This window comes from Cyrtonyx montezumae, unplaced genomic scaffold (assembly GCF_038088225.1).
Source record: "Cyrtonyx montezumae isolate F1298 unplaced genomic scaffold, pur_monq_1.0 scaffold_0, whole genome shotgun sequence".
NCBI classification, from domain to species: Eukaryota; Metazoa; Chordata; class Aves; order Galliformes; family Odontophoridae; genus Cyrtonyx; species Cyrtonyx montezumae.
In genome coordinates this window covers 25,549,004-25,576,116 of record NW_027071824.1, presented here as the reverse complement: position 1 = coordinate 25,576,116, position 27,113 = coordinate 25,549,004, and the positions used below count along the sequence as shown (strand labels likewise).

Here is a 27,113-nt window from a genome sequence, read left to right as displayed (position 1 = left end):
ATTGAAGGGGAGTTGGACTAGATGACCTTTAAAGGCCCCTTCCAACTCAAATGATTCTGTGAATTCTATGAGTTCTGTGAGTTTTTATCAATACTTGAGAGAAAACATAACATTTCTGCTAGGAAACAAGGTAGTGGAAACACTCACCAGATAGCAAATAATTATGAGAACAAGAATCACATCAAGTGGCCAGAACTGCTCTGTAGGGAGCCCATCTCAACAAGACATATCTCAGTACAGTTTTGAGATACCTAGCTAGATTAGATACCTAAAAAGAAAAAATACAGGTTATATTTGAAGGAGGTGAGTTTCAGAGAGTATGTAGTGGTTCTGAAATACTTAAGAAAGGTCAGAACAGAGAAGCAACTCAGTAGGAGCTCCCAGTGTGGTGGGGAATGAGGTGTTGACCATCTTTGCATACACAGTTGGTGAGAAGTGGGCAGGGATCAGAAGTGCTGCATGAAACCATTTTTGGAATACATATCCTGCTGGAGTGACCCCATTTAAAAAGAGCACCAAAGGATTCTCTGCCAGCACTTCAAAGAGTCACAGAAGTCATTCAAGAACTGGAGAAAAAGGCCTTTCATTGGCAGCTGTAGAGTTCACTTTATTTAGTCGGAAGAGGAAAACAGCAGTCTTCATCACCTTGGGTATAAACACAGATACCGGAGTAAAACCCCAAGGCAGGATTTAATTGCCTGAAGTGTGCTCTCCTCCTCCTCTGGGCAGAGGCAGGACTAAATAAATTATCTGTGCCCTGCCTGGTACTGTGTCCAGGAGTCTGCCAGATATGCCACAAGCTCACAGTAAAGAATTGCCTGCATTGCCTGTACAAAGCCCCTCGGCCTTCCTTGGGCAGTGGGTTCCCCCTCTGCTCTAATGGCAGAGCACCAAAAGAAGCCCAAACTTGCAGTTATTGCTAATGTAGTCATGTTTACTCAGTAGAAAAACTGCAGTTCCTGGTGTGAAGGTGATCTCAGCACAGACATACATGCATCAAGTGGCTGGATTAGAAGCCAGACCCCATCACCCAGCTACAGACAAAATGCTTTACGTTTACACTTTTGATATTGTGCACTTGTGCTTAATAAATTACTTAAGTACGGCTACACATGTAAGGTGTACCTGCATGCAAGTGAGGAAAACAAAGGAGCTTGATGGTGAAGTTAACACATTTGTGTGCTCTTCATGCTGGATTTCTGGGTCCCTGTACAACCCAGGACACTGTGACCTCTCTCTCACATCTCAAGTTTGAGCAATGCCGACTTCCTCAGCAGTCCCACCAGCATTTCCAAGCAGTTGCAGGACAGTACGCACGCAGCTACCCAGGTGTGGGCATGTTCTGGATGCTCCCACATGGCCTCAGCCAGCCCCTATGCTGGTGCATGCTCCCACAAGAAAAACTCATGCCAGCTCTATTTGTGCGAGATGAGTGAATCTGAAGTGATGTAGCATTTGGATAGCACAGCAAAAAAGATATCTGTGGGGGAAACATGCTCATTCTGCTTTTGGAAACACCAGTGATACTGCTTTCATTTCTCCCAGTTTTGTTCTTTGCTGAATTACTAAGAGTTCATTTTGGTTAGTCCACACCAGTATGAACTACAGAAGGTCCCTAAATCCATGTTTGAAGCCTAGAGAACAGGCTTCATAGGAACTCACAGCTTGTTGGCTACTGATCAGGGCATCTTTAGGGAAAGAAAACTCTTTTCTTGTTGCAATTTAAGTTTATAGGAAGGAAGTCGAAATACACATTCAAAGGCTGAACTCTTTTGATTTGTATACCCAGCAGATTAGGGCTTGAAACATTTCTAAGTTATCATTGATATGTGACTCTTAATCCTATAAATATTTTGAGCTGACTGGTAACAAGCTATCAGCTTTACTCTTGATTTGAAGTCTGTCCCTGCACAGAAAATAGCTCATGCAGTTGAGCCACTGTATTTGGAAAAGAATCAGAATATCATGCCAGCAAAAACAAACAGCTGCTGCTCCCTTACAGCTATGGATGAAAAGTCAAAAAAAAAAAAAAAAAAAAAAAAAAGGATTCTGGAAAATGAAATGTATTCACCTGTAACAACATCAGCATCAAAGTCTTGTCAGTTTCTTTTGGATTAAAAAGTATATAAATGAAAAACATTCCCTTTTTAACAACATCCTGGCTTAGCTAAAGTCTCCAGGAGTTCTGTGGTTTAATAACTGGGACTTTTATCTTTCCCATTTGACATTCTGATTTATTTATTACTTTTATGCAAACCTCACCACTGAGCATGTTCCAGTACCCACAGGGGTAACTAATGAACAATCGAATGCAAACTACCTCATTTTGGATAGGGTGCAATAATATAGCTGAACACTGATTAAAACTGCAAAAAATTACACTTCAATCAGTGCATGAACTAACAGTGCATAGGTTTGGAAGTTCATTTCGGATAAACCCAGCACCTGCTTATTTTTATTTTGTTTATTTGTTGAATTTTGACTGAAAAAAAATCTTTGGGGATGAACCTCACCACTGAAATTGAAACTGGTTCTTCTGGTTTGGGACATAAAAATGAAGGAAGCTTGGAAGTAAGAGCCAGCTTTCTCTGCAGACGATGCTGCTGGGGGAAAGGAGATGTAGCAGGCTGAGTGATGTGGTGCAAGGATGTCTAGGCAGCTGCTTGGAGCTGTGGCTCTGGCAGGACCAGGCCATGGAAAGGCAGTCAGCAGGCTCTGTTCTATGCAGAGGGAAGCAATGTGGAGAGAAGGAGCCCACAGCCATGGCACACCACTGTGGTGAGCTGCCATCTTACAGCCCCCTCTGTGGCCCTGGTCATTGCCCTCTCTTGACCCAGGAATTCTGGTGAGACACAGCAACCCCAGCATACACTGAAGCCATCCTTTTGAATGCATCATGTTTCTAAACTGCGAAGGGGAAGTCAGGGCAAAAGAATAGCTTGAGAACCTCTGTGGGTGTATTCTCTGTGGTAGATGCTAAAGTGCCCCATGTGAACATCACTTAAAAAAAAAATCAAGATGTTTTGACAATGGGAAGATCAAAATGCATAACTATAACATTCCATAACTATAACATTCCTCATTTTTATGCTAGATAAAACCTTGGTTTCTTTCCCCCTTAATTTGACTATAATTTGCAAATAGAGTCAGCTTGACTGCAGTGACATGTTTTGGCGAGTATGTTATTTACCACTGAGGTAGAAAAGCTCTCTGGTGTAGCAGTGATTGGGTGGATAATAGAAAAGAAAGATGAACGCAAGAAGAGGAAAAGGAGAGTTTGCAGGTGAGCTCTGAGATGAAACAGAGGTCATAAAGGACAGAGAGGGCTACAGGAAATCTGTTCATGATGGCAGCAGGTGCAGAGGAGAGTTCTTGTACACTGATGTCAATCTGATGAGAAAGTACCTTACAAAGAAGCAGCCATATATAGATGATGAGAATCAGAGAGGCTGAGTCAAGGAATGGAAAGCAGAGAGGGCAATTTTCAGCTGGCTTGAGACCTCAGGAAGCAGTTTGAGGAGGAAAGAGCACACAGGAGAGTTTGTTAGGATCTGCTATGATTTTGGTGCAGCAAGTTATGGTATAGTTACACACAATTGCCTTCAACTGGAGAAAGGCTTTTGGTGAAAAAAAACTTTTAGGTTTAAACTCACATCTCTTCTGAGTTTTCTGTACACTGAGTGCTTGCCAGCACAGAGCAGACAGTAGCAAGGGGAGGGGGGGAAGGCACAGCTGGGGAAGAGTGGTGAGAACAGACAGGGCCATCTCTTCTGGCAGCTGTGCCTTACATGTACCAGCTCAGTGGAAACCTGAAGTGAAGAAGCAGCCAAACACTCCAACTCCCTTCTGTCTAATACAAAATAGAAGATAGCCATGCTGTATACACTGATAAATAAGCAATTTCTTGCAGCATCCATCCCACTTTAAACATCTGAGTATCATCTGTAATGTGTTAGGACTAAACTGTAGGTGGGAGGTTTCTTTTGTAAGGTATGCAATCATGCCATGACTCCTTTGAATATTAGCTTGTAGAACTGATGCCCTTTGGTAGCTTTGGATAGCTTAGTTTCTCTAGAAACTCTTAGTTTCTCCTCTGTTGTTCAACATAAAAGTGGTTGAAGCAAGCAAGCTGATGGTACTGGGTCATCTGCTGCAGTATGAACAAGGGCTGACTGCAAAGAAGTGCAGAAGGAAGTCAAGAGGAACTAAAGGAAGTATGCGGCTGGACTGCCAAACAACAAATGAAATTCATAGTGTATAAACTGAATTGCTACCTACTGGTATGAACAATACCAGCTTCTCATTTAAGGTGAAAAACTGTGATAGAATCACCAGCACTGAAAAGGAAGCTGTGGGATTAGCTGTATATCAGAACATATCAGCCAAACGTGTGTCAGGAGTCAGAGGAAAACAAATCAAATGTTATGACCTTCTAGTAAAGGAACAGAGTACAACAGGAAACATGAAGATAGCACCACTGTAGAAATCCACGGCTAACCTCATCCCAAAAAAAGTAGAAAAAAGATTTAGAGATGGGCAATAAAGGTACAAAGACATTTATATATAAGGCAAGCCTGAATAAATCTGCACTGTGCAGTTTGAAGAGATGTGATTTTATGGGAACTGTTGAATCACAGCCTGAACCACTGATTGATCACCTGAGGCAAGCATGAGTCAGCCGCAGGGGCACAGGTGAAGGCAATGCACCTGTGTGATTGGAAGGGGTGGAGTCTGGCTTCACCTCTCCCAGACCCCATTTAAGGGCTGACCATCACCAGGGAAGGATCTCTTGTTGGAGATCCCTCCTGTGTGGAGTTAATGGCAAGCCTCAACTATTGTAAAAGGTGAGCCACCATTTACTTACCAGTAGTCTGTGTACCATCTATATAAAGCCTTACGGAAATATACCATCCTCTGCGATATCTCCTTTGAATTCCATCCTTTCGAATTATCTGCCCTACAGTGATAACACATATGAAAGGCATCAGAGGCAAGGGCACTTGGAAAGATATGTTCCTTCCAGTACTAAAACCTGGCAGCCATCAAAGGAAGCCAGCTATAGCTGGGTCCAAAGCAAACATCAGGAGCTGGTGCCATGCACAGTGCTGGAGACCTGGGGGAATCCTCACTGGAGAGTGCTGTGGGAGATGAGTTGGGCTCAAAGGAAGGTTGGACAGCCAGCAGGGAGACAGTGAGACCCAAGCAAGCTGCTAACTGACAGACTGAACTGAGCTAAGGAAACCCCATGGCTGACATTGGTCAGAGGGAGGGTGAGGCCAAAGAAGTGCTGTGTGCACTTGCCTTCTTCCTGCTCTTGAGGCCACTGCCTTGAGTTCAAGCTGGGGGCAAACTGTGCTGGATGAGTGCTTTGTTTTCATCTGTGCAGCTGTTCTTTTCTAACAGATTGATCTCTGAATGATGGGATCTAGTACTGATATGAACTGACATCATCGAGATTAGCAGCAGCACAGCACATTTGAAGAAAGGAGGATGTGTGTCTATTTTTGGCTTGTGAGGCACAGCTGCCCACTAGTCTCACAAGTCAGGAAGGGGACAGCCCGGAGTATGAGGTTACATCTCCTTTAGCATATCCTGTATGCTACGGGAATCTGAAACCCAAGAACATCACTAAGCTCTTAACTGTTAACTAAACCCAGGCTTTTTTGTAGCAACATTTCTGAACGTCAGGAAAACTTCTCAGCACACAAGGTGACATTGTTATTGTATAATAGCACTATATGTATCTGAGAAGGCATTTTTGAAAACTAGGATGGTGGACACCTTGAAAAGTACTGATTCTAAATACATGGTTTGTATAGAGGACGTGATGATAGATAAAAGGAGGTTCAGGTCAGATATTAGGAAAAGTTTCTTCTCCCAAGGAGCAGAGGCACTGGCACAGGCTGCCCATAGAGGTGGTGGAGTCACTGTTGTTGAAGATGTTCAAGGAATGTGTGGTTGTGGCACTGAGGGTCATGGTTAGTGGGCATGGTGGAGATGGGCTGGTGGTTGGAATAGATGGCCTTAGTGGTCTTTCCCAGCCTTAATGATTCTATGATTCTATACCTGAAGCAGGTACTACTTCAGCAGACTTGTTCAAAGCTGTTGTCAATGGACGGTCAAAAGCTCCTATAAAGCTAATAATTATGGCTATCAAAGGAGGTAAAGCTGCCAGTATAGAAAAAACAGTGAAAGCAAAATATGATGTGTGTGCTAAGGAGGAGAAGATACCTCGTGGATGAGGGGGGTCAAAAATTAACTACATCACAGAACAGGGGAGGGAGTTATAGCAGAAATTGATTCAGCAGTGAAATGCAACTTAAAGGGGAGAGACTCAGAAAAGGTATGCTGATCTCAGCAGTGTTGGGTTTTGTACAAAAATGGCAGCAAAACAGAATCAAGAAGCTCTGTTTGGTAGATCACAGTACTTAGGGAAGCCTTGCAAAAGTGATAGTGATAGGACGAGGGGAAATGTTTTTAAATTAAAAATGGGAGATACAGATTAGAAGTCAGGGGAAAAATTTTTTACTGGAGGGCAGTGAGGCACTGGCACAGACTGCCCAGAGAAGCTGTGGGTACCCCATTCCTTCAGGTGCTTGAGACCAGGTTGGATTGAATCCTGGGCAGCCTGAGCTGGCAGAGGGCAGGGGGACTGGGGCTGGGTGGGCTTTAAGGTCTCTTCCAACCGAAGTTGTTCCGTGAATCTACGAAGAGTAATGGAAGCACACACAGTGCAGGCATCGGTGCCAAGTTTAACCTACAGAAAGCCAACGAGCAGCATGTTACCTCGTTGCATGCACGCCTTGCTGAATTCAGCAACGCTCTGACACAATGCCTGGACGGGGTAGGGCTCGAGAACAGTCACATGATGGCCGTAAGACTTAAAAAAAAAAAAAAAAAAAAGAAGAATAACATGCGATGTGGATAAATCCTACAGCAAATTATTTCCTGATGGTGCTCAGCGCCCTGTGCAGCCATCCTCCCACGCGGAACAGCGAGGGGTCTGCAGCAACCAGGGGCACGCGGAGGAGGCCGAATGCTTATGGGTGCGCGCAGAAGCAACCCTTCAGCCTGATGCAGTCGGGGCTTCGGGCTACGGCCCCTACCAACCCCTGCTAGCCTGACGCCCGTGCGCGGCAGCCGGGGGCTGCCCTCGGCTTGCAGGAGGCCGGCCCGGAGGAGGGGCGGCGGGTGCCGCCGTGCGGGCCGCGCCCCGTGGCTCCGAGCCGCCGGGGGAGTGGCCGGGGCCGCCGCTTTCCGCCCCGCTCGTCGCGCCCGGCGGGGACCCGCTCCGTCCCGCGGGGGAGGGGATGTGGCGGCCGCAGCCCCCGTCGGGCGGCACCGACAGGCGGCGCCGCGGCGGCGGCAGCGGGAGGGAGGCGGCCTGCACAGGTGAGCGGGGGCTGCGGGGCGCCCGCGGGGGGCCCCGTGAGAGCGGCGGCGCCGTAACGGGGCCCGGTCCGTCCCTCTCCGCGGCCGGAGGGGCTCTGGGCGCTGCTCCCTCTCTCTTCGAGGGGGATCCGAATTTCGGGTGGGTGGGGCGGCTTCGGGTGCGGAGGAGTTAGATACAAAGACTCATTGCTTGCTGCTTAGTTTCGAGCCCGTTTTGCTTGCTCAGTTTTCTCTCCCCGGAGGTTTCCCCTTGGTGAGGTTAGCACGGTGTTGCCTAGGAAACTTTGTTATAACACTGAAATAACACTTTTTTCTCTCTCCTCTTTTTCCTGTTTTAATCCAAACACTTCTATAATTCCACCTCTGCTAGTGTGGGAGCAATTATATTACTACATAAATGTGCGTGTCTTGTATTTCTGCGCCTATATGTGTATTTGTGTATATAAGTGAGCTTGTGTGTATGCATACATCTACATAACCAACTGCTGCGAGGGAAGTAACCGTACTCTTAAAAGCCTGCACTCCGGTATCTCCAAACTTGGTTTAAAAAGGAAGCTGCCATTTTCATGAGAAAAAGCCAAGTTCCTGCGTTCTCGCATAAGTGAGCACTGAATGGCTGCGGCTGGCGGGGCAGGTGAGCTGCTCTCTCCTCCATCGTGGAGCTGTCAGCCTGAGCAGGGCTCGTCTCTTACAGTGGTCCTGGTGAAAGGCTGGAGATGTGAGTGACACCAAAGAATAGCTCACCCTTCTCAAGAAAGTGCAGGAGGGAAGGCACAGTGCTCACCAGGCACATCAGCTGCCTTTCTGGTTTTTTTTTTTCCTTTCTTTCTTTCCTTTTTTTTTTTTTTTGGATTCACAGTACGCCAAAGCAAAAGTTCCTGCAAGCACTCGAGTTGTCCTCACCAATATCTCAATGGAGAGCAGCTCATTCATGTTTGGGTAATCCACACTAATCTCTGTGTACAAGTGGTTGAGTTAAATTTTTGCTATGCTTCTGAATAGTGCTTTAAGAGCTCTGTGGTGAAGTGCTTTTATAATAAAAGCTTTTCTATGTCTATTACAGAGCATACGCTGGCAAGCACTGCTGGCAATTAAAAGTAGAGTTTTGAGAGAGCTGCACAAAGTACCTTGAGCTGTATTATCTCTGTTTTTGTCCTTTTTTATTTGTTTATTTACTTGCTAATTTGCAATTGGCCTTTCAGTAACTCATGAAAATGGGAGAAAAGTTCCTCTATTTACTTTTATGTTGTGTAATTTCCAAGTCCTGTTAGTTACCTTGTATTATTATCTCCCCATATTATTGCTGAAATCAAAGTTGTGTTTTCTTCTGGGAAGAGATTGATAGTGGAGTTACAACTGAAGGTCTAGAACATCTTTTTGTATTGATAAAGTTTTTAGGCACTTTTGAAACTAAGAAGAAGGGTGTTTAAATATGTGGTTTAAAAAGAAAAATAGCTGAGTTTAGAGGTCTGTGATCCCCTAAAAATTGGGATCAGGGAATATAAAGGAACCCACAAATCTTCTGTACGTTTGATATTAAGGTCATGTCCATCTGTGTGGGTTTTTTTAATGCTTCCTGGGGCTATTAAGCTTATCAATTTTCTGTGTAGTTCTTTTAGATTGGCCAGTGAAAATAACCTACTAGGATACACTGTACTACCAACTTATACAGCAGCACAAAGCTCTGAAGTGTGGTCACAGGCAAACGTTATATTGCCACTGGTTTTCTCCCTCTTTAAATTCAGGTAAATCAGCCTTTGTTCCCCTCAGCAAAATGAAGTCAAAAAGTTTGGGCTTAAGATGCTGCTTCTGGAATTGTAGTGGGGTTGTGTGAGAAAAGAGGATTTATTAGCACCAGTATGAATTAATTGTAAGGAACAGAAGGATGGAAAGCACTGCAAACGATGTTTTGTACTCACAAAAGCAGAGCAACCAAAAGGTTAATTCTGACTTTGTTCACAAATTAGGCACACTTGGGTAGGTTTTTTTTTTTCTTCTCACTATTACTTGGGCCTCTGGCAGCTCCCAAACCACCTGACCTCCCAAATCGAGATCTATTGGAGTGTGAGGCATACTCTGAGTGCTCATCAGGAGTTATGGTTTTTTTCATTTCTGCATTTGGTTTCCTTGAGCACATGTTGTTCCCAATTGAGTAGCAGACAGTCTGTAGCCTTTCCTGCTTTTGGACATAGTATGTATTAACAACTCCTGTGACAACTGCTTTTCTTATTTCCTCTGGAGTGCCAGGCCCAAAGGTAAACAGAGAGGAACCTGTGGAGTTGCCACAGAGATTTCCGAGTTCATCCTTAGCGCTGTTGTATCTCTTTCCAGAGAGCAGCCTTTTCTTGCTGTGTCAGTTAGATTAGGATTGAGCCTGAGGTATGGTGTAATACTATTCAATATTCTTGGAGGAAAACTGCTGCAAAACCCTTATGTGCGAGGGATGAATGTGTCCTTTGTAAATCAGCAGTCACACAGGAAAAACTTGGCTCTCTGGTACTGAACAAAGGCTACAGTGCCCATGTGAAGTTCTGTAGTATCCTTGTTTGGAGGTGTTTACTGAATTCATTTAACTGTTTAACAGTGCAATTTGTGGTCTCTTTTAGCATATGGGCACAGGTTATGTTAACTGCTCACTTGAAAAATGCTTTCAGGGATAGATATTCCTTAACCCAGCCTCCCAGTCACAGATCCTATGTAATGGGAGCTGAGATTAACTGTTGACATTCTTTGTTTGCTAAAAGTGATTTTGCTGAATGAAAACTGTATCAGCTATTGATGTGGAGTTATTTCCCTGTTTATTGATGTTGCTAATGTAAAGTGGCTTAATGACTAATCTGAAGTCTGCAGACAGAGTGAGACTGTGGCTGCCTGAAGTGTGGTTCCTTTGTTCAGCACGATTCCTTTGGGGCACACAGAATTTGGATTCTGTCTCCCTTTTGTGAGATGTGCCACATCTGCATGCTGTACAATACTGCAGTCTTAGCCCTGCTTCCTTCCAGCATCCCTTATTATCTCTATGTAATTTATTACTAATAGGAACTAATTGCCCAATGAATCTAATTGGTGGTACCCACTCCCCTCTCCCTTTCCTTCCTTTTTTGCTCTCTTACAAATAAGTTTGTTTACTGTAACCCTGATGTCAGAGTAATTTGTTTACTCAGCTCTTCTTGCCTTCTCTTAATATGCTTATTTGAGGCAACACCAAGTAGAAAAACATTCAATTTTTACATTGAATAAGCAAATATTTACTACATAAGCAGTTGTGTAATCAGGATTACAGATGAAAAATGTGCTTTCTTGATAGCACTTATCTATCTCCCTTCATTTCAAAGATACATGTTATCTGCATTTAGAGATAATATCACAGTACGCAGGTCAGAATTGCAGTGTGAGAGCAACTTGCTGAGCGAGGTGTGTATGTTCTTAGATTATAACATCTTCATGTAGAAGAACTACGTGGGAGAAGAAGCTGCCTCAACTTAAGAATAGAATAGATGTCGTATATGTGAAATTCTCTTCCACCTTTCCCTGTTACACACAATGGCAGAGGAATGGGATTTAGCTGGCTCTGGCTGAGAGGTTTCTTTGTTAGGGTCATCAGGGCAGGAAACCATTATGGAGGAAAATCTCTTAGTGGAGCAACTCTGAGGCAACCTGTGGAGTGAAAAGTCAAGAGGTTGATGGTGAGTATTTTCAAACTGAGTAAGAATGTTAAGGCTGGTATCTATGGACAAGACAGGAAATAGGAATTGGTATAATTAGATACTCTGAATTGTTTTTCAGGTCTCTGTATTAGTACAAGATGAGGCATGCAGCATTGGTGTGGCTTTTTAAAACCTTGCTAAATTCCATACAGTAATATTAATGGAAAAGTAAAGTCAAGTGGTAGGGATGCTTTCAGTGTGCCTGTAGAGATAATGATGTTTGACGGTGGCTTTGTGACTTCACTGATTGATGGGGTGAGCAGGGTAGTTCCTAGCTCAGCTCACCTAGCTGGCCCCGCTTCTGGATTTATTGTTAGTGATGCCTTTGGGTCTGAAAAGTGTTTTGAGCATTCTTAGAGTCCTTTGTTTTATTTTTTGAAAGACCATAAGGTCTCCAGAGAGCCTGGGAAGTGAAGGTCTAGTTGCTAGGCTGAGGCACTTCCTGTTGCAGAATGTCTGTAGAGACCCAGGGGATTGGAGTAGTGGGCTGCACAGCTGCTTCAGAACTGGGGATCAGCTCTTCCTGTTCATAGAGCAGTGTATTGCTCTCTGTGTCTGCACTGATGCTTCAAGCTGTGCTCTGCAGGAGCTGAGCTGTGGGTGCATGAGCCCTGCTCCTCTCATGAATGTGATAAGCATGCCAGCCTCAGCAGAGGAGGACAGACAGATGCTGATTTTGGTGTTGTTTTTCTCCGCCATTCTGCCAGATCTCTTGCTTAGGAGAACAGTACATTTTTGTTTGCTTAGAGTGGTGAAAATCCTGAGAGGCCCTTGCTGAAACTGTGAGAAACTCCTGTCTGCTGTCATGTGGAGTATAGCACCAGCACAGCTATTCCTCAGTGTGGTTTTGCTCCTTCAGTCAAACTTGTTAATAATCAACAGATATTACATTTCCTTTCCCTGGGAAATCTGAATGTGGTTGCGCTGAAACTGCTGCTGTAGTATTCATGTGTTTGTGGTCTGCCTGAGTCTTGTGCAGACTTGGCTGGGAAAAGGTCTGCTCAGCTAACGAGCAGTGGGAAAGGCTGCTCACTGGCTTCCTGAGCAAACGAAGACAGGAGGAGGAAAATCATCTTTGCCAGGTGGCCTCAGGTTGCTACAAGGTAAGCAAAGGCTAGCTCTTGCTTCTCACTTTGAATGTGGTGAACACTAATAGTTGAGTATCTATTCTTTTAGCAAGCTGGGGATTTTCCTGATGTGTTACCAGTTTTGTCAATAGCAGAATTTTCCAAGAGATTATCTGCTCTGAGACCAAGCAGGGATTTCCTATCAGCTGAGAGGTGCTCTCTGTGTATCCTTAGTACGTTTATGTTGCTTAGTTCCTCAGGAGTATGTTTACTATTGCTTTATCTTGTATGTGGAAGGACTGATAACCAGTGTTACCATTCTGGAAAAGACTACCTATGGAACTTCTCATCAGTCTCAGTGAGCTGTGCTGGTGTGCCTTGTTTTTGTCAGTTCCTGTTGTTAATCTCTTGAGTAATGGATGGTAAGGTTTTTAATCATTGCTGACTTCTATAGGCTGTGTGTACTGATGCCATCCACTTTTTGGATTGATTTATTATCAAAGATAGCTTACCTTAGTTCTGACTAGTGATAAAGGTGCACTTATTGGTACATGGTGAGCACAGAGTAATACTGGAGACCTGGGTGAGAGCTTGGATATCTCAAATGGGTTTGCGCACACTTGTTATGTGTGTGACTGCTTTCTGTGTTGCTAGGTCTTAGTGAAACTGTGTGCTTTGTGCATTAAGTTGGAAGTCTGTGTTTTTAATATTGAGAAGCCTTCATGAATGTTCAGTGCACTCATGTGAGAGGTGCCTGGAGTTGCTGTCTGTCTTCTGCATCTCTGCTTCAGAACAGTTGTTCTATATACTGGCTGTGTAAAAATGGTCTCTCATGACTTGTAAACAATGATATAAAATATCAGAAAAGCTTTTAAATTCAGAGAAATAAACAGGGAATAATAACTAAACAAACAAAACAAGCAAGCACACCTGGTAAACATGCTACAGAAAGCAATTTAATGCAGGGAGATAAATAGGAAAAACAATAATAGAACAAACACACCTGGTGAAGGCAATATGGAGGACAGCTTAAGGCTGTCCTAAGGAATATTTTGAAGCAACCTGTGTATATATTTTAGACACCAATGTTGAGCAGTAGTGTTGGAAGAAAGAGACCACTCTTGGAAAACCAAGACTTAAATAAAACGAGGAAAAGAAGATATGGAAATAACTGAATCCTTGTACGCTCCATTATTATTACAGAATCATAGAATGGCTTAAAGCCCATCCAGTTCCAACCCTGCTCTAGGCAATAGATCAGGCTGCCCAGGGCCCTGTCCAACCTGGCCTTGAATGCCTCCAGGGCTGGGGCATTATTGTACATTGTTTATAGCTACCTGGCTGGTACAGTTGTGTGGCAGAGTGCTGAGGTTGGCCATTTTGTTGCAGCTGTTCAGAGGTGGCTAGATGGCTGTTTCTGTGTGTGTGTGTGTTTAATGCCCTTTGGCATCATTTCACAGATAATGTTTTAAAAGTCAAGTCAAGAGCCTTCAGACTGTTCCACTTAAGCAGATGGTCCCATCTTGTCTAGGTATCAAAATAATTTTTAATATAGCGAGCTAAATAATACCTTGAGAGAAATGCTTCCTGATGGTTGTACAGCCAATAAAGAAGCCTTGGAAATAAACGTTTTGTGAAATAACTGCAGTAGATCACAGTGACATTTTTAGTGATGCTCATGAGCATCATTTAATCACCAGCAAACTACTAAGGGTCTGCTGCTATGGAACAATAGGAGGTTTTATGTTATTATGCCTTATTGTGTCTGTCTTGCTTCAGGCACTAAATGTCACTGAAGCTTGTGATTTTTCTCTGTGTAAGTATGTATATGTTGAATGCAGGTTTTTTTTTTTTTGAGAGAACCTATTTATTTCAAGTACTGAACTTTATTCTTAATGTTGTTGATAGGAAACCAGCTGTTTCCATCTTCCAGGATGTGCTGAAGCTATTGTTTACTAACTTACTCGTGGTTCCTTTGTGAAGTTAGATTAGCTAAATTTCTTTTCTTTTAGACTTGGGTGTCTTGTCGTGGATCATGCGCTTGAACATAGTATATATATTTAAAGCTTGGTTGTATACCATGGGATAGTTTGATTTGGAGGGCCAGCAGGTCTCTGGTCCTACTCATAGCAGGGTTGTCTGAGATTGAAGCAGGTTTCTTTGAGCTTTATCCTGTTGGGCCATGCATAGCTCCAAGGGCTGCAGAACCTCTCATGGTGACTTCCTCTACTGTTTGTCTTCCCTCAAGCTGAAGAATTTTATCTTCAAATCCAGTCTGAAGCTTTCTTCTTTCTACTTCTCTCTTTCTTGCCTTCCTGTGGCATTTTGCTGAGTATGTATGTAGCATCTTGGGAACATTTTTGCTGGAAGATGGAATCAGACTTCACTTACAACCTAGTTAAAGTTTTAGAGTAGCTCACTTAGCATTTTTTAATTTGCTTTCCTCCCTGTGGCACAAAATAGCAACTGTATTCAATGAAACTTGCTGCAAGTATATCCTTGTACCCAAAGAGGGCATTCTAACCTTAAAGATGTCCTTATTTCTGTCTTCATGATTTCTCTGTTACAGAAATCCTTGATTATGACTCAGACTTTAAGGTAATATAAATTTAAGAATTTCATATGTTTCTGTTTGGTAACATGCCATGACACTTTCATCATACAGAAATGAAAATCCATGCATCTTCTCAGTATCTCTCACAGCCTTGTTGTCACCTCTCCGTTTCTGTAGGCTGTTCTTGCAGCTCACTCACCTGTGTTCCTGCCCTCTAAGGGCTGGAGGGAGAGGATGACTTTCAGGTTGTGGAACTTTTGCAATCCACTTCAAAATCATTTGAGTTGTCCTTTCTGTAGTCAGTAGAGGATTTTAAATGCTTCCAGCTTAAAGCCAGAACTGTTTCACTTAACCACTGGAATTAAAGGATCCAATTAGTGAACCTATTCTTCAAATAAACTGTCCTTCTGGACAGGTATTTTATAAATAAATATGCACTCCTGCATCAGATGTGTGGATTAGTATAGTCTTGTTGAATTTGGAGCACAAAAATGTAGGTGAGCTCAAATTGTATTATAGGTAAGTTGAGGAGTAGGATGCTTGTATTTCTTTAAAATTTGTGGTGAAAAGTTACGTTAAACCTGAATTTTCCAATGAAGCTTCCACTTAAAATAGCATAATTGGCAGAATCTGCCTTGGGGAGATCTGTGGCTCCAGTGGTTAAGTTGTAAGAATATCAAGGTTCCTTCTAAATGTTGTTTTTCATATCTCAAATCTTTTCAATAGAGAAAGGAATTCTAAAGGTGCAAAGCCTTATGTGTATTTTTTAAAGTTTTTTTTTTTTTTTCCCTACTGCTCTTTCAGGAATCCTGTGTAAGCCATTAACTCTTGTGGTGTGGGTCACTTGTAGTCTGTTTTAACCACAAACCAATGCATCAGATTACTGCCGTCCCTGAAGATTGAGAGGATCAAATATCTCTTAAAATGCCTAACTTCTCTTGAAAGGGAGCTGCAGCACTGCTGTCTGCTTCTTTCTAATAACAAGGACACTGTGTGCAAAAGTGCTGTGCAACCAAAGTACTGTGCCCACTGGGTGGGACAGGCATTTTGGTACCCAAGAAGTTATTTTCAGGTGTTCATGTTTAGCACCATATTGTGCAATCAGCACTTTTTATCCCTTTTAAAATCCTGAGCTGAATAGTGAATAGATTGATGTGAAAGATTGTTTCATTAGTTTACTTGAGCCAAACTTCCTTTATATAGAGGATATTTTTCAAGGATTAGTCTGAATTTTGTGTTATTTTTTAACTTGAAATATTTCACTTAAGATTTGATTTCATTTCAGTGTCACACAGGGCCCTTGGTGCCCAGGAAACAGCTGCAAGCCATCTCATGAAAGGCCACTATTTCTTTGTAGAGAAGTACTGTTCTTAAACTTACTTGGGTAACAAGAGCAGACAGGTACGGTTCAATGAAAGGTGGCATAGCCTATAGCCTTGTACTTAGGCAGGAATGCTTAGGGAAGGAGTTACAAATAACTTATGACAGAAGGTTTTTTTTTTTTTAAGACCGCTGGCAAAAATCTATGGTTTTGTTGGACACTAATAAATGCAACCTGTATTATTGGCTAATGTATGTTAGCCCAGGGAGAATGTCAGAGTAAATTGTGGCAAGTAATTGTCTTGATTTCCTAGATGTGAGTAGCAGCAATGTAATATCTCGAGGAAGAAGCTCTTAAAAATAGTGTTTTCACTGAGATGATCTCAAATGGGATGAATGGAGCCACTGTGCCCTTCAAGTGAAGCTTATTTTATGTGAAAGAGGTAACAGGAGCCCTTAGGATTTGCTGAGTCCTTGCAGCCAAAATGCTGCACACCTGGAGGTGAGCAATATCAGCTGATGTGGGCTCAGCTATTGTGGCACAGCTGATGTGGGCTGGGGTTGCTTTTAAATGGGCTTGGAGGAGCCTGGAAACTTCTTAGCCATGCTAATGGGGCAAATGAAGAAGAAGGGCTTTTCACCTGGGAAGGGATGGGGTGGTACGGAGGAGCTGGAAGATAGGGAGGGTTTTGCAGGGGCGATATTTTGAGGTAAGTTGAGGCATACTTGTTTGTTGTGAAGAGTGCCCTGCTAGGGTCAAAAGAGGTGGAATTGAGTAATGGTGCAGGGGAATCTGTGTGTTTGTGAGCGTTGTGTGGGAGCTTTGTAGAGGGCCATCACTCTGAGCTTTATAGTATGCAAGTGTGACCTGTGCAGTGTTAGGTCAGAGATCCAGATTTGGGAAAGTTTCTGGTTCAGCTGTCTTTCACGCTTGCTGTAAGAGGAATGGGCGTATGATTTGTGAGAACTAATTGGGGTTTAAGAATAGAAATGTGATGGAAGATGGTGGAAAGGGAGGCTGCATTTGGTGGGAGCAGTGGGAAAAAATGTAGATAGCATTGGTATTGGCAGAGTCAGATGAAGGCACAAGTGAAAGAATCGAAGTAGAGCTGTCAGGATTGATCATATCTCCTCTCAGCAGGGGGTCTGGCTGACTGCCACCTGACTGCATGCACTAATCCAAAGTCAGGACAGCTTGAAGCAAGTGAGGAATTTGTGTGAGGGCAGGATTTCAGGTCTGCTGAGGAGCCTTGTACTCTGGATGTGATGTGACATAGGTGGGGTTGCTCTCTGCTTCTGACTAGCAGTGACTTACCTGAGCATGCTGTCATGAAGAACACAGGTGCTGTTACTGCAGAAGTCCTTTTCCCAGGCAATATTCCTGCATTGTCCTAGGAATCTCCAGTGATGTGAGTTTGCTGTATTAAGTTTAGCTTGTGGGATCAAGCCTCTTGTCTGAAGTATGGGCTACTCGCTGTGCAAAGCTGGTGGGTGCCTTCTTGATGTGCATGTACTCTTCCGTGCTTTCTTCTGAACCCAGAGTTGAATTACCATAGTGTTGACCCATCTGTTAAAATATATCCACCCCTCTTACTTTTTACTGAAACACTGTAAGCATCTACCTTTTGATTTGGTCATGGCTTTGTGGCATAGCTGTTTTGTACCACCAAGGAGACATTGCTCGCTTTGTCTGGGAAATTCAGGCTTACTGCTAGAAAATGCATGTTGGAACATGTTTGCTTAAATGAGAGGATCTTGACAACAGCTGTAATAGTATTTATACACTGGACTTGTTACTGTACAGAGCTTAGACTGCTTTTCATGGTTTTGATATGTCTTTTTTTTTTTTTGTTGGCATATTACTCTTCTCTTTTTCCCTGTTACAATTTTCTTCCTTAAATGTGAACTGCTGTTGATATCACAGGAATAGCAACATAAATCAGTTGTATGTTGTCAGAGTGGGAGGGAAGGTGTCATTTTTCCTGCAACTCAGTGGAGTTTCTTTATACAGAGAAAATATACCCTTTCATGATTATTATTTTTCTTTGAGATACTTGACTTAAGGCTGGGTGTCTTCTGTCTCACCCTTCAGAAGGAGCTGTGATTTCTCAGCTGTGTTGTATGTCTGTGGTTAGTATTCTGCTGCAGATTCAGCAGTGTTAGTTATAGTACTTCTTTCATGGTTCATTCTTTATACAATCCCAGATTTTACCTTTGCTTTTTTCCTCTATGCCTTAGGGAAAATGATATGGCCAATATCTTTTATTTTTCCCCCTCTGTGTTCTCAGACCCAATACAAACTTCTAGTTTCCATTTTGTCTGTCTGCAGCCTCGAGTGAGAGTTATAAAGGTCAAGCCAGCATCCTTGAGGAAGTCCTTGGAAGGGATATTGTATGCATTCTTCTCTCCTACCAGCACTGGTCCCACAGGGAACCCATGCTTGACCCCTTGCTGGTTTCTAACATCTGAAATACAATGTTGCTGAATAACGTTCTGGCCTTTAGCTAGGGCTTGCATTGGCTGCAGTAGTGTGTGTAGCTGTGGAGGGCAGGGAAGTGGTGTTGTAGTCTATACCTGTTCGGTTCAGCTTCGTCTAACCCCTCAGAGTGGCCATTTCTTTTCACAGAACAAAAGCACAGTTTGCACAACTGCTGTTGCAAAGAAAATACTTGAGCATGCAAATTTAGTGGGAGCAGAAAGCATTGCAGTGGTATGTGTAAAGTCCTGAGATTATAATTTGGGAGGAGTGGGGTGAGGGAATGTTGCTCTGTGTTCACGTGCTTCCTCCTGCAGCTGGGCTGTGTCCTGTGCATTGTTATTACTGCAAAAGCCAACAGTGTATACAGAGTGCAGTATCTTGTGCTCAAGCTGCATCCTGGGGTGCTGTGTGTTCTGTGTGATGTTGCTGCTCAGCTACCCTGGTGTCTGAAACTTCCCCTCACTTCCATTGTTGTCTAGGCAGCTCTGACGTTGGGTCCTGACTGCCTGGCTGGTGCTGGGACAAACTTTCTACAGCAAGCAGGGGACTTTGTCCTGGGACTTTGATATTAAATTGTGAAGTTAAAAGCATACTGACTCCTCACCCTTGACAATATAGGAACTGCCACGTTTTATTTTCATTATATGTGATGACTACTGATCTGTTAAGAGCAAATTACTTTCTATTTCAGTAAACTCAATTCTGCTTTCATACTGGCTGTGCATCAGATGCTTAATTTGGAACCTGCTTTCTCTTGGTGAAATTAAAAATTCAAATCTCCAAGCTGGAGCTCTCAAACTGTGCTTGAATTAGAAATTGACTGCTGTCAATGTGCACTCACACTTCGCTCTCTCCCTCACCCTGATGCGTTTTATATTAGAGTCTTGCTGTGGCTGATCTGACTGAGCAGAAGTAGTGGGAATCTGCACTATCACTCAGTAGACAGAGTGATGAAAGAGAAGTGTGGTGTGTTAAATAGACCATTCTTGAAATGGACTGCTGTGTACCAATTTTATAATTATGTACGTGTTTGGTGAAGTACTTTTATGGGATGTGACTGCAAACTCATTAAACATTGTTGACAAATTAATTTAGAGCCTAACCAAACTTCAATTTCTTCTTCTGGACTTCACACAAAATGCTTGCTCCTGTATTTCTGTGCAATACTTAAAAGTTTCCAGGTCTTGACTGAACGAACACTTCCTCCCCTTGAGACATTTACATGAGCTGCTGCTACAGACTGTTGCACTGAAATTGGAAATGTGCTTATTCTTTTTTTTTTCCTTCCCAGAAAGAAAAACAACAACAAATCTTTAAAGCAAACCAACCAACCAAAAAAACCCAAACAACAAACAAACAAAAACCCCACCAAAACAACATAGAACATCTTGGAATAAGCACTGGTTCTTCTATTGTGTTTCTTCTCTGCAAATGTGCAACTTCTGTGTCCTTTACAAACAGTGGAGAAATTACTCTCAGTCATTTAGCTGTAAGTAAAGAAGAATGTTGGCAGACCTGAGACAGGTTGGGGATGGCTATTTCTGGGGAAGTTAGTGCCTTCTGTTACTGCCTGTACTGAAGGCACCCAGTGCTGGTAACGGTGTTCCCAGACACACCTGTGCACACTCACCTGTGTTGGTCATGTTAGGTGGGATGCTGAAAGTACTGCAAAGCTGGGGTAGGCTTAGCTGTGGCTGGGGAGGCTTGGCAAATGACGTGTTGTGTGGTTGTGTATGTGACTTGGGCAGTTCCAGCTAGCCTAGGTCAGTCGTGGTGGGCTGGAGCATGAGAGAGCTGTGTAAGAAAGTTTGGAGACTGGCTGGAATGAGGCTGCCAACCAGGGATGAATTTATTTATTTTATTTGTGACTTTTTAATAGTATTAGACTACATGAAAACAACAAGACAAAGCAGAAACATCACTTATGAAGAAAGGACAAAAGTAAATTTTTCAATGGCATTGTGGCTATGTAAATGGTCCTGCTTTACTGAGGCAGCAGGGAGTCACCTGACAGCTCCTCAGTGTATTCAGCCACTTGTTCTACTGACCAACCAAATGAGTTTCCTTGTAGGACTGCAGTGGTGAGGTTACAAGGGGTGATTTACATTTAACTTGGAAGAATGCAATTTTCTGTAATAGCCAAGCATTGGATAGCCAGCCATAGGGTGTTGATTAGTTATCAAATAGACCTTCATAGTGCAACTGCATGCTTTCTCAGACTGGATAGTTATTGCCTTTTTAAATTTAAAAGAGTCAGAAATGCATATTTCTGTGGTTTTTTTTTTTTTTTTGTCCATATCTAGGTGCATAGATGAGGCACTTGCTTGAGGAAAAAAGCCTGATTGTATGCATAGTCATTGCACTGCTGAACAGTGCTGGATGCAGGCATGTGCTTGCATTCTAAAATATTAGCAATATAAAACACAATTATGATGTGTGATTAAGGAAAGAGGTGTTTCTCTTATGCTTCTATGACTAAATAAGTGATTGTTACTGACGTTGGGAGTGTTCTGGTGTTTACCAGCTTACTTTTTAATAGATTTTTTTTTCTTAGGGTTAATGAAAACCAGGATTAAAACACTTCTAAGGGGAAGAAAAAACCTGATAAGTGTATTAGAGCTGGTATCAACGAGTGTGGTTGTTACTCTAGAGCCAAGTGTTGCAATTTCATCAAATGGCTTAAGATGAGTTATTACCTTCAAGCCACTTACCTCTTTAATACAACAACTCAGTGATGTGCATTATGGGAGTGTATCAGTAAAAATAAGTTTATTGAAATGCTGGCTAAGGAAGATCACTCTTACATCTAAAATGTGTCTTTGAAGTGTTTCTAATGAAGAATAACAGCTAACAAGCACTTAATGACTTTAGAGTGCATTTTGTATGTGATGTGTTGGAAGTCTAGCAGCTGAATAACTGATCTCAGCATGTGATCTTAGAAATTACAGGAGCCTTTGGTGAGGAAATAATTTGTATGTAGCTCAGCCATTGCTTGTCTTCTATAGATACACTTTACGAAATGCTAAATAAATCAAGGTATAACTAATGTTCAGTAATTAAGTGAAAAAGCTGGATGAGACATTCACATTTTATTACTTATGTCCAGAGGTAACTTTGTTTCTTTACACAGATGTGCTTTGAAATAATGGTTTATTTTGAAACTGGCTGTGTTAAGATTGATGCCGCCTTATTTTGAGTATTTTGTGGTATCCTTTGAAATTCAGCAGACAAATCAAAATTTAACTAATCAGAAAACACAGCATATTTTGTCATATTTGTTTTGACACAAGAACTGACTCATGGTAAAGGTTTCTGTAATGTCAAATTCATAAATCTTTGAGAAAGAAATTGATAGATCTTTAAGCTTGTGTGTCTTTGTAAATAATAAATATTTTCATCTCACTTTGCATACAATTAACAGATTTTAAGGCTTTCTCAACAGAAGCAGCACTACAGAATTTGATAGGATCAGTGCTTTGATATCTGGCTTTGAATATGACCAAGTATCTTTCCTCAGACACCATGGCTGCCACCCACAAATGTTCTAGAGCTGAATTTGTTATTTTAATAGAAATCAACAGTGTAACGTAGGTGCGTGTGAATAGCTGAGCTCTTCTTAAAACTGCATGTATAATTTCTCATTTATTTTGGGGGAGAACTTAGTGATCTTGCGGGCATCCTGCATTGCTGGTTTAAAGTTAGGGCAGAGAGGTTTTGTGAAATACAATGTTTCTGTACAGATCTTTAAAACTCCAGTGGATTTTATAAGTATTTTTCATATTCTTATGATGCTCCAATGATATTAGAGCATTTGGTCAAAAAACTTAAGTGTGGATTTTTGTGGCTGAAAATGGAGACCTGTCCTGCTGTGCTATAGCATCAGACTGAGTACAAGAGAACGTGCTCTTCCTACAATGGTAAATGCTCTCTGGCTTCCCCTTTTCCTGTTTCATTTTACTGGCTCAAATGAGACTTGAGTAGTGTTGCTGCATACGAGTAGCTTTGAATGCTGGAACCTCTACATTCTGGGTTCTGGCACTGAGCTGTTACCCTTTGGGAAAGCTTTGCTATGGCAAAAAAATCTGTTACAATCTAATAGATTCTTTCTGGGCCTTCATAGTGTGGGTTTGAAGCCATTTGCACGTGAATAGGACATTTGAATGGAAAAATATATCTTGCATCTTCCAGAATTGTAACATGCTGGTGGGCTTGCTGGAAGGCAGATCTGGAGTCCACAAAGGAGCTGAAATGGCAGACCTTGATCTAGAAAGATACTTGTACATGCAAGGGGGAATGTGGAGGTGTGGGGCTTCCTTCCATGTGGACTAATTCAGGCCAATGAACTCGTACCAACTGAACTCAAATGGTTTTTAGAATTGCATCTGGTTAGTACAGTGCAAATATTTAACAACTTAGAATAGTTTAAATGTAGTGCTTAATGAGCTGTAATTATCTGTTTGCCCTAGAAATTCATAGTGATTTACTGAGATCAATTTTAAATTGATCATAATTAAGCCATGAACTTTTTCTGTTTTTACTGACAAGGCCTGTGACTGGCCTTTGTAAGTTGTGATAAAATATATCCAGGCTTAGAATGACTTCTTTGCACGATGCATTTCTTCTGCTGAAGACTGATTTTGGCTATTATGTATATAAAAGAATTAAATTCTGAAGAACGCTTTGTTCAGGTTTTGTTCCCTTGCATCAAGAATGGTTTCTATTTGTTATAATATCTATTAAATTACTCCCAGTAGAGCATTTGTCTGTCTTTTTATATTAGACAGGCTGATGGACTGCATGACCTTCTTTATTTCTGATTACTGTGAGTTTTTTCCTCTAATGAGGCAGAGTGAGAAACAGCTGGGCTATCCTAAGTTATGGTAATAGAAAGCAAAATACAGAAACTTAACTGCAGTTCCATAGTGAGATGCTGGTACTGTAGTATGTGGAATATGTTCAAATTGCTTTCATTGAAGGTTACTTGAAGATGACACAGTGAATATTGGAAAAAGTCTATTGGGAAGTTTTGGGTTAAGTGCTTAAATGTTTGTGTAGCTTGTCCCTCTAATGAGGTATGTTTGAGGCTTCTGTTAGGAATTGCTGAGGTGTTTAGAGTAGGTGAAAGACTGTCAATATAAAAATTGACAATGTTGTGATTGGAGGTGAATATTTAATATATTTCATGAAAAAAAAAATATAAAAATTGCCTTTTAGAAGACTACTGTGCCAGTGATCAGAATAATTCTGGTACCTGAGATTCTGGCAGTGGATTCTGCTTCAATGACTAGAAGGTAGCTAATCAGAGGCATAATTCAGCTAGTCACTAGGTTCCTTTGAAGTGTGAGTCTGGCAAATAAGCCAGTTCAGTATGTTTTTGTGATACGAAACAGGTGACAGTGCAGAGCTGATAATCCACTGATTGTGTGCAAGATAGAAGAATGGAATACCTTTTGATGAGCAGTAAATCTTTAAGAAGCTGGAAGTAGTTGTTATGTGATTTTTATTTTTTACCTCTCGGCATAGCTGACAAAAAAAAAAAAAAAGTATTTTTAAAATAGTGTTTTTTTGTTTGTTTTTTTTTGCAACATTTTAATCTTTTACTTTCAGTGTTCTTTGTTTTTTAACTTGATTCTTTCTGTTGCACTCTGAGAACAGCTATTCTATCTTTTCATCTATGTATGTATATGTGGGGAAACTGAGCTTGGAGTAGAAGAGCTTTTTATGTGACGTATTGCAATAATGTTAGCAACTATATGGTGGTACTAGTCTTCTCAGACTGAGAGTCCTGCTTTTGAAACTTCAACTCTTGTTATTTGAACAACAGGGAAAACAGTAAATCTAAATGAAGATCTAAAAAAAATCTCACTAGAATAACAGATATGCAGCCATAGACTGCTGAAGAGCTGCAGCTGTTCTGGAATCTGAATCTGAAATGCTTGTATTAATAAAACAGAACTAGACATGAGCAATAACAAGTTACGTGCAAAATTTCTTAGTATTGCTACCTTGTTTTTGATGCAGATTTGGTCCTGTGTGACTGTATGTTTGAAAATTGTTCTGTATCAGTGAGACTAAATAAGTTCTGTGCTGTGAATCATCTGAGAATGAGGAATTGCAGAGCTCTGCTCCAAATAGGGAAGCCACTGATTCATTGTACATGGGTTTGTGTCTTGTTGTATCAGTGAGTTCACTTAAAAGCAGGTGCAAACTCTTTAGAAAGTGAATGAGTGCATGAAGTTCTCTGGTACCACCTTATGTCTGTCTGCAATGCGGGCAGCATCTTTGAAGTGTTAAAGTGGAAGCTGATGCATTGTCCAAAATTCCTGAAGTAATTATTTTTGAATGTTACAGTACATTACCCTTAAAAAACAGCAGGAATACCTTACTAACTTTATTTTTAATTTTTATCCCCTCTAGATAGTCTGGAGAACTTAATGCCTTCAGGCTCTCTTCGTAAGAAGAAACTGGTGAAAAGACCTGGATACATGAGGCCAGAGGCTCAGGGACAGCTTCAGTTTCAATCCCTGGGCACTTGCAAGCTCTTCAGCCCAGAGGAGTTCAAACATGGCAAGTGGCACTGTGAAGAGCTGGAGGACTTCCCTCCCTGTGGACAACACAAAAATGACGTTGAGTTCTTACGCTGTAGTTCAATTGCAAGTAGTGCTGTAGTTCTTGCTGATGGGGTAACAACGTCAGGCACTACTGTAAACATGCCCGGAAGTTGCAAAAATCTTTCGTGTTCCAAGAATCCACAGTCAGGAAACATATCGATTTACCCCGCTGAAACAACAAGCAAAGGTGTTTCTACTGTATGTGATATGTGGCAGATGAGCCGCAGAACTGAAGTGAGTGAGCTCCAAAAGATGCATGCCTTGGATCAGGCAGAAGTGAATAATAACTGTGAATATCAAAATAGGGAAGCTGTTTCTTGTTCTGTTGGTCCACGTGATAGTTTTAGTTCGAGTTTCAGCTTCATACAGCTTTCTCTGAACTCAGCCTCTGGAGTAAGTGATGCTGAAGGCAAGACAAGTGCCGTTCTCCATTCCAGCAGTGCCAGAGATCTGCAGGAGTCGGGAGAGATGAGAACTCAGGAGCGCACAGGGGCTTTGTGTTGCTTCTCTAGGTTCAGTGAGGGTTTGAAGTCTGAAAACGAGACCACAGTGAATGATAAACTTCAGGATTGTGAGACTGTCTCTCTCTCTGATACGGATGCAACATTGTCATATTCTACAGATTCTTCAGATGTGGCATCTGCTGGTTCCTCTGTTACCTCAGGCTATGAAAGTAGTTTTACTGTTAGTGACCAAAGCTGGGATACTTTGATAAAAAGGTATGAACCTGCACTACTGGACTGCCAGCTTGGCAACTGGAGTACATTAAAGGTTTGTAATTTCACTTCATCTTTGACTCTTCCACTTGGTCCCCAAAACACATATATTCATAGTGTCTATGTCTTAATCTGACGTGGGTGTTGGGATATTGACAGGTTTTGCAGTACGTTTTCATAGAAGCTTTCAGTATCTGTCTGCATGATAAAAATGAAGAAGAAACTTGTCTGTTTTCTTTTAAAAAGAACCAAAGAGAAAGAAAACCAACAAAGTGATGATGTTGCAGTTGTTGGCTCCTATGGCTTACTGAGACTATGATTCTCATTCCTATTTCTGATGTCATGCATCAACTTCTGAATTCAGCAAGAGCTGCTTTCACAGGTGGCTTTTTGTCTGCAAATTGGAGAGTATGTAGAGCAAAACTTGAAGGTGGTAACACCTTTTTCCTTCAAGCATCGTGATTTAATGAAATGGAACTTTGTAATTGAAAATGTGTAAATTTAGACAAAGATTTCTAGGGGAAAGGCACATGTGTGAGGGTTGCCTTCAAACTAATACAGTTTCACTCCCCACATGATGACAAATGGGGCTCCATTCCCTGCTGAAATTCAGACTGGAAATTAAACTTTTTTTTTTTCTTCCACCTTAGAGGAGTTATGGGCTGTTGATTCAGAAGTCATTTTTTCTGGTGGGTGTGTGTATACTCACACATATACTTACCATGTATACAAGTAGCCTCATTCACTGTATTCTTTGTGGGAGGGGAATGAGGAAACCTTAAGTCCATTATTCTTTTTATTGTAAAGTAGAACTTTTCTTAATCTTTGATAGTTCTGGGATGTCAGAGGAACATCCAAACAACAGCCCAACTTTGGCAATGTTGTGTGCTCAAGAAGTGATAATCTAGAGATTAGTACAAACATGCTGGATCTCAAAAATTATAAAGCTATTAAGATTCCACTGAGTGTGGGTGGTATGCTTTTTGAGCCTCTCACTTGTGCCCTGAGTGCTCTAGAGCAATGCCTAGTATATTTGTACTTTTCTATGTGAAAGGTGCACCTGATTGAGTTCTGCACGTGCTATCTGTGCTAACCACAGGATGGAAAGCCTTTCAGAAAGAAGGTTCTTGTGACTTCTTAGCACAAGCATATAGAGAGGCACTGTGTTGTCTTTAGGCCTGAGGAATTAGAGTGGCTCTTCACAGCTGTTCTATCTGGGTAAGACAGTAGGTTGAGAAACATTATTCTTACTTTTTGTCCATGTCAT

The 27,113-nt window shown here is 41.8% G+C and overlaps 2 protein-coding genes across 2 annotated transcripts in view; both read left to right on the top strand.

Moving 5' to 3' along the window:
• SPRTN (SprT-like N-terminal domain) overlaps positions 1–27,113 on the top strand; it is a 181,358-nt gene that overhangs the window by 103,379 nt on the left and 50,866 nt on the right. The window lies entirely within an intron of this gene.
• DISC1 (DISC1 scaffold protein) overlaps positions 7,332–27,113 on the top strand; it is a 188,504-nt gene continuing 168,722 nt past the window's right edge. Inside the window, exons 1-2 of the mRNA XM_065730393.1 lie at positions 7,332–7,392; positions 24,937–25,901. Coding sequence (XP_065586465.1) covers positions 24,954–25,901 — 948 coding nt within the window. The 5' untranslated portion in view covers positions 7,332–7,392; positions 24,937–24,953. The remainder of the gene's footprint in view (positions 7,393–24,936; positions 25,902–27,113) is intronic.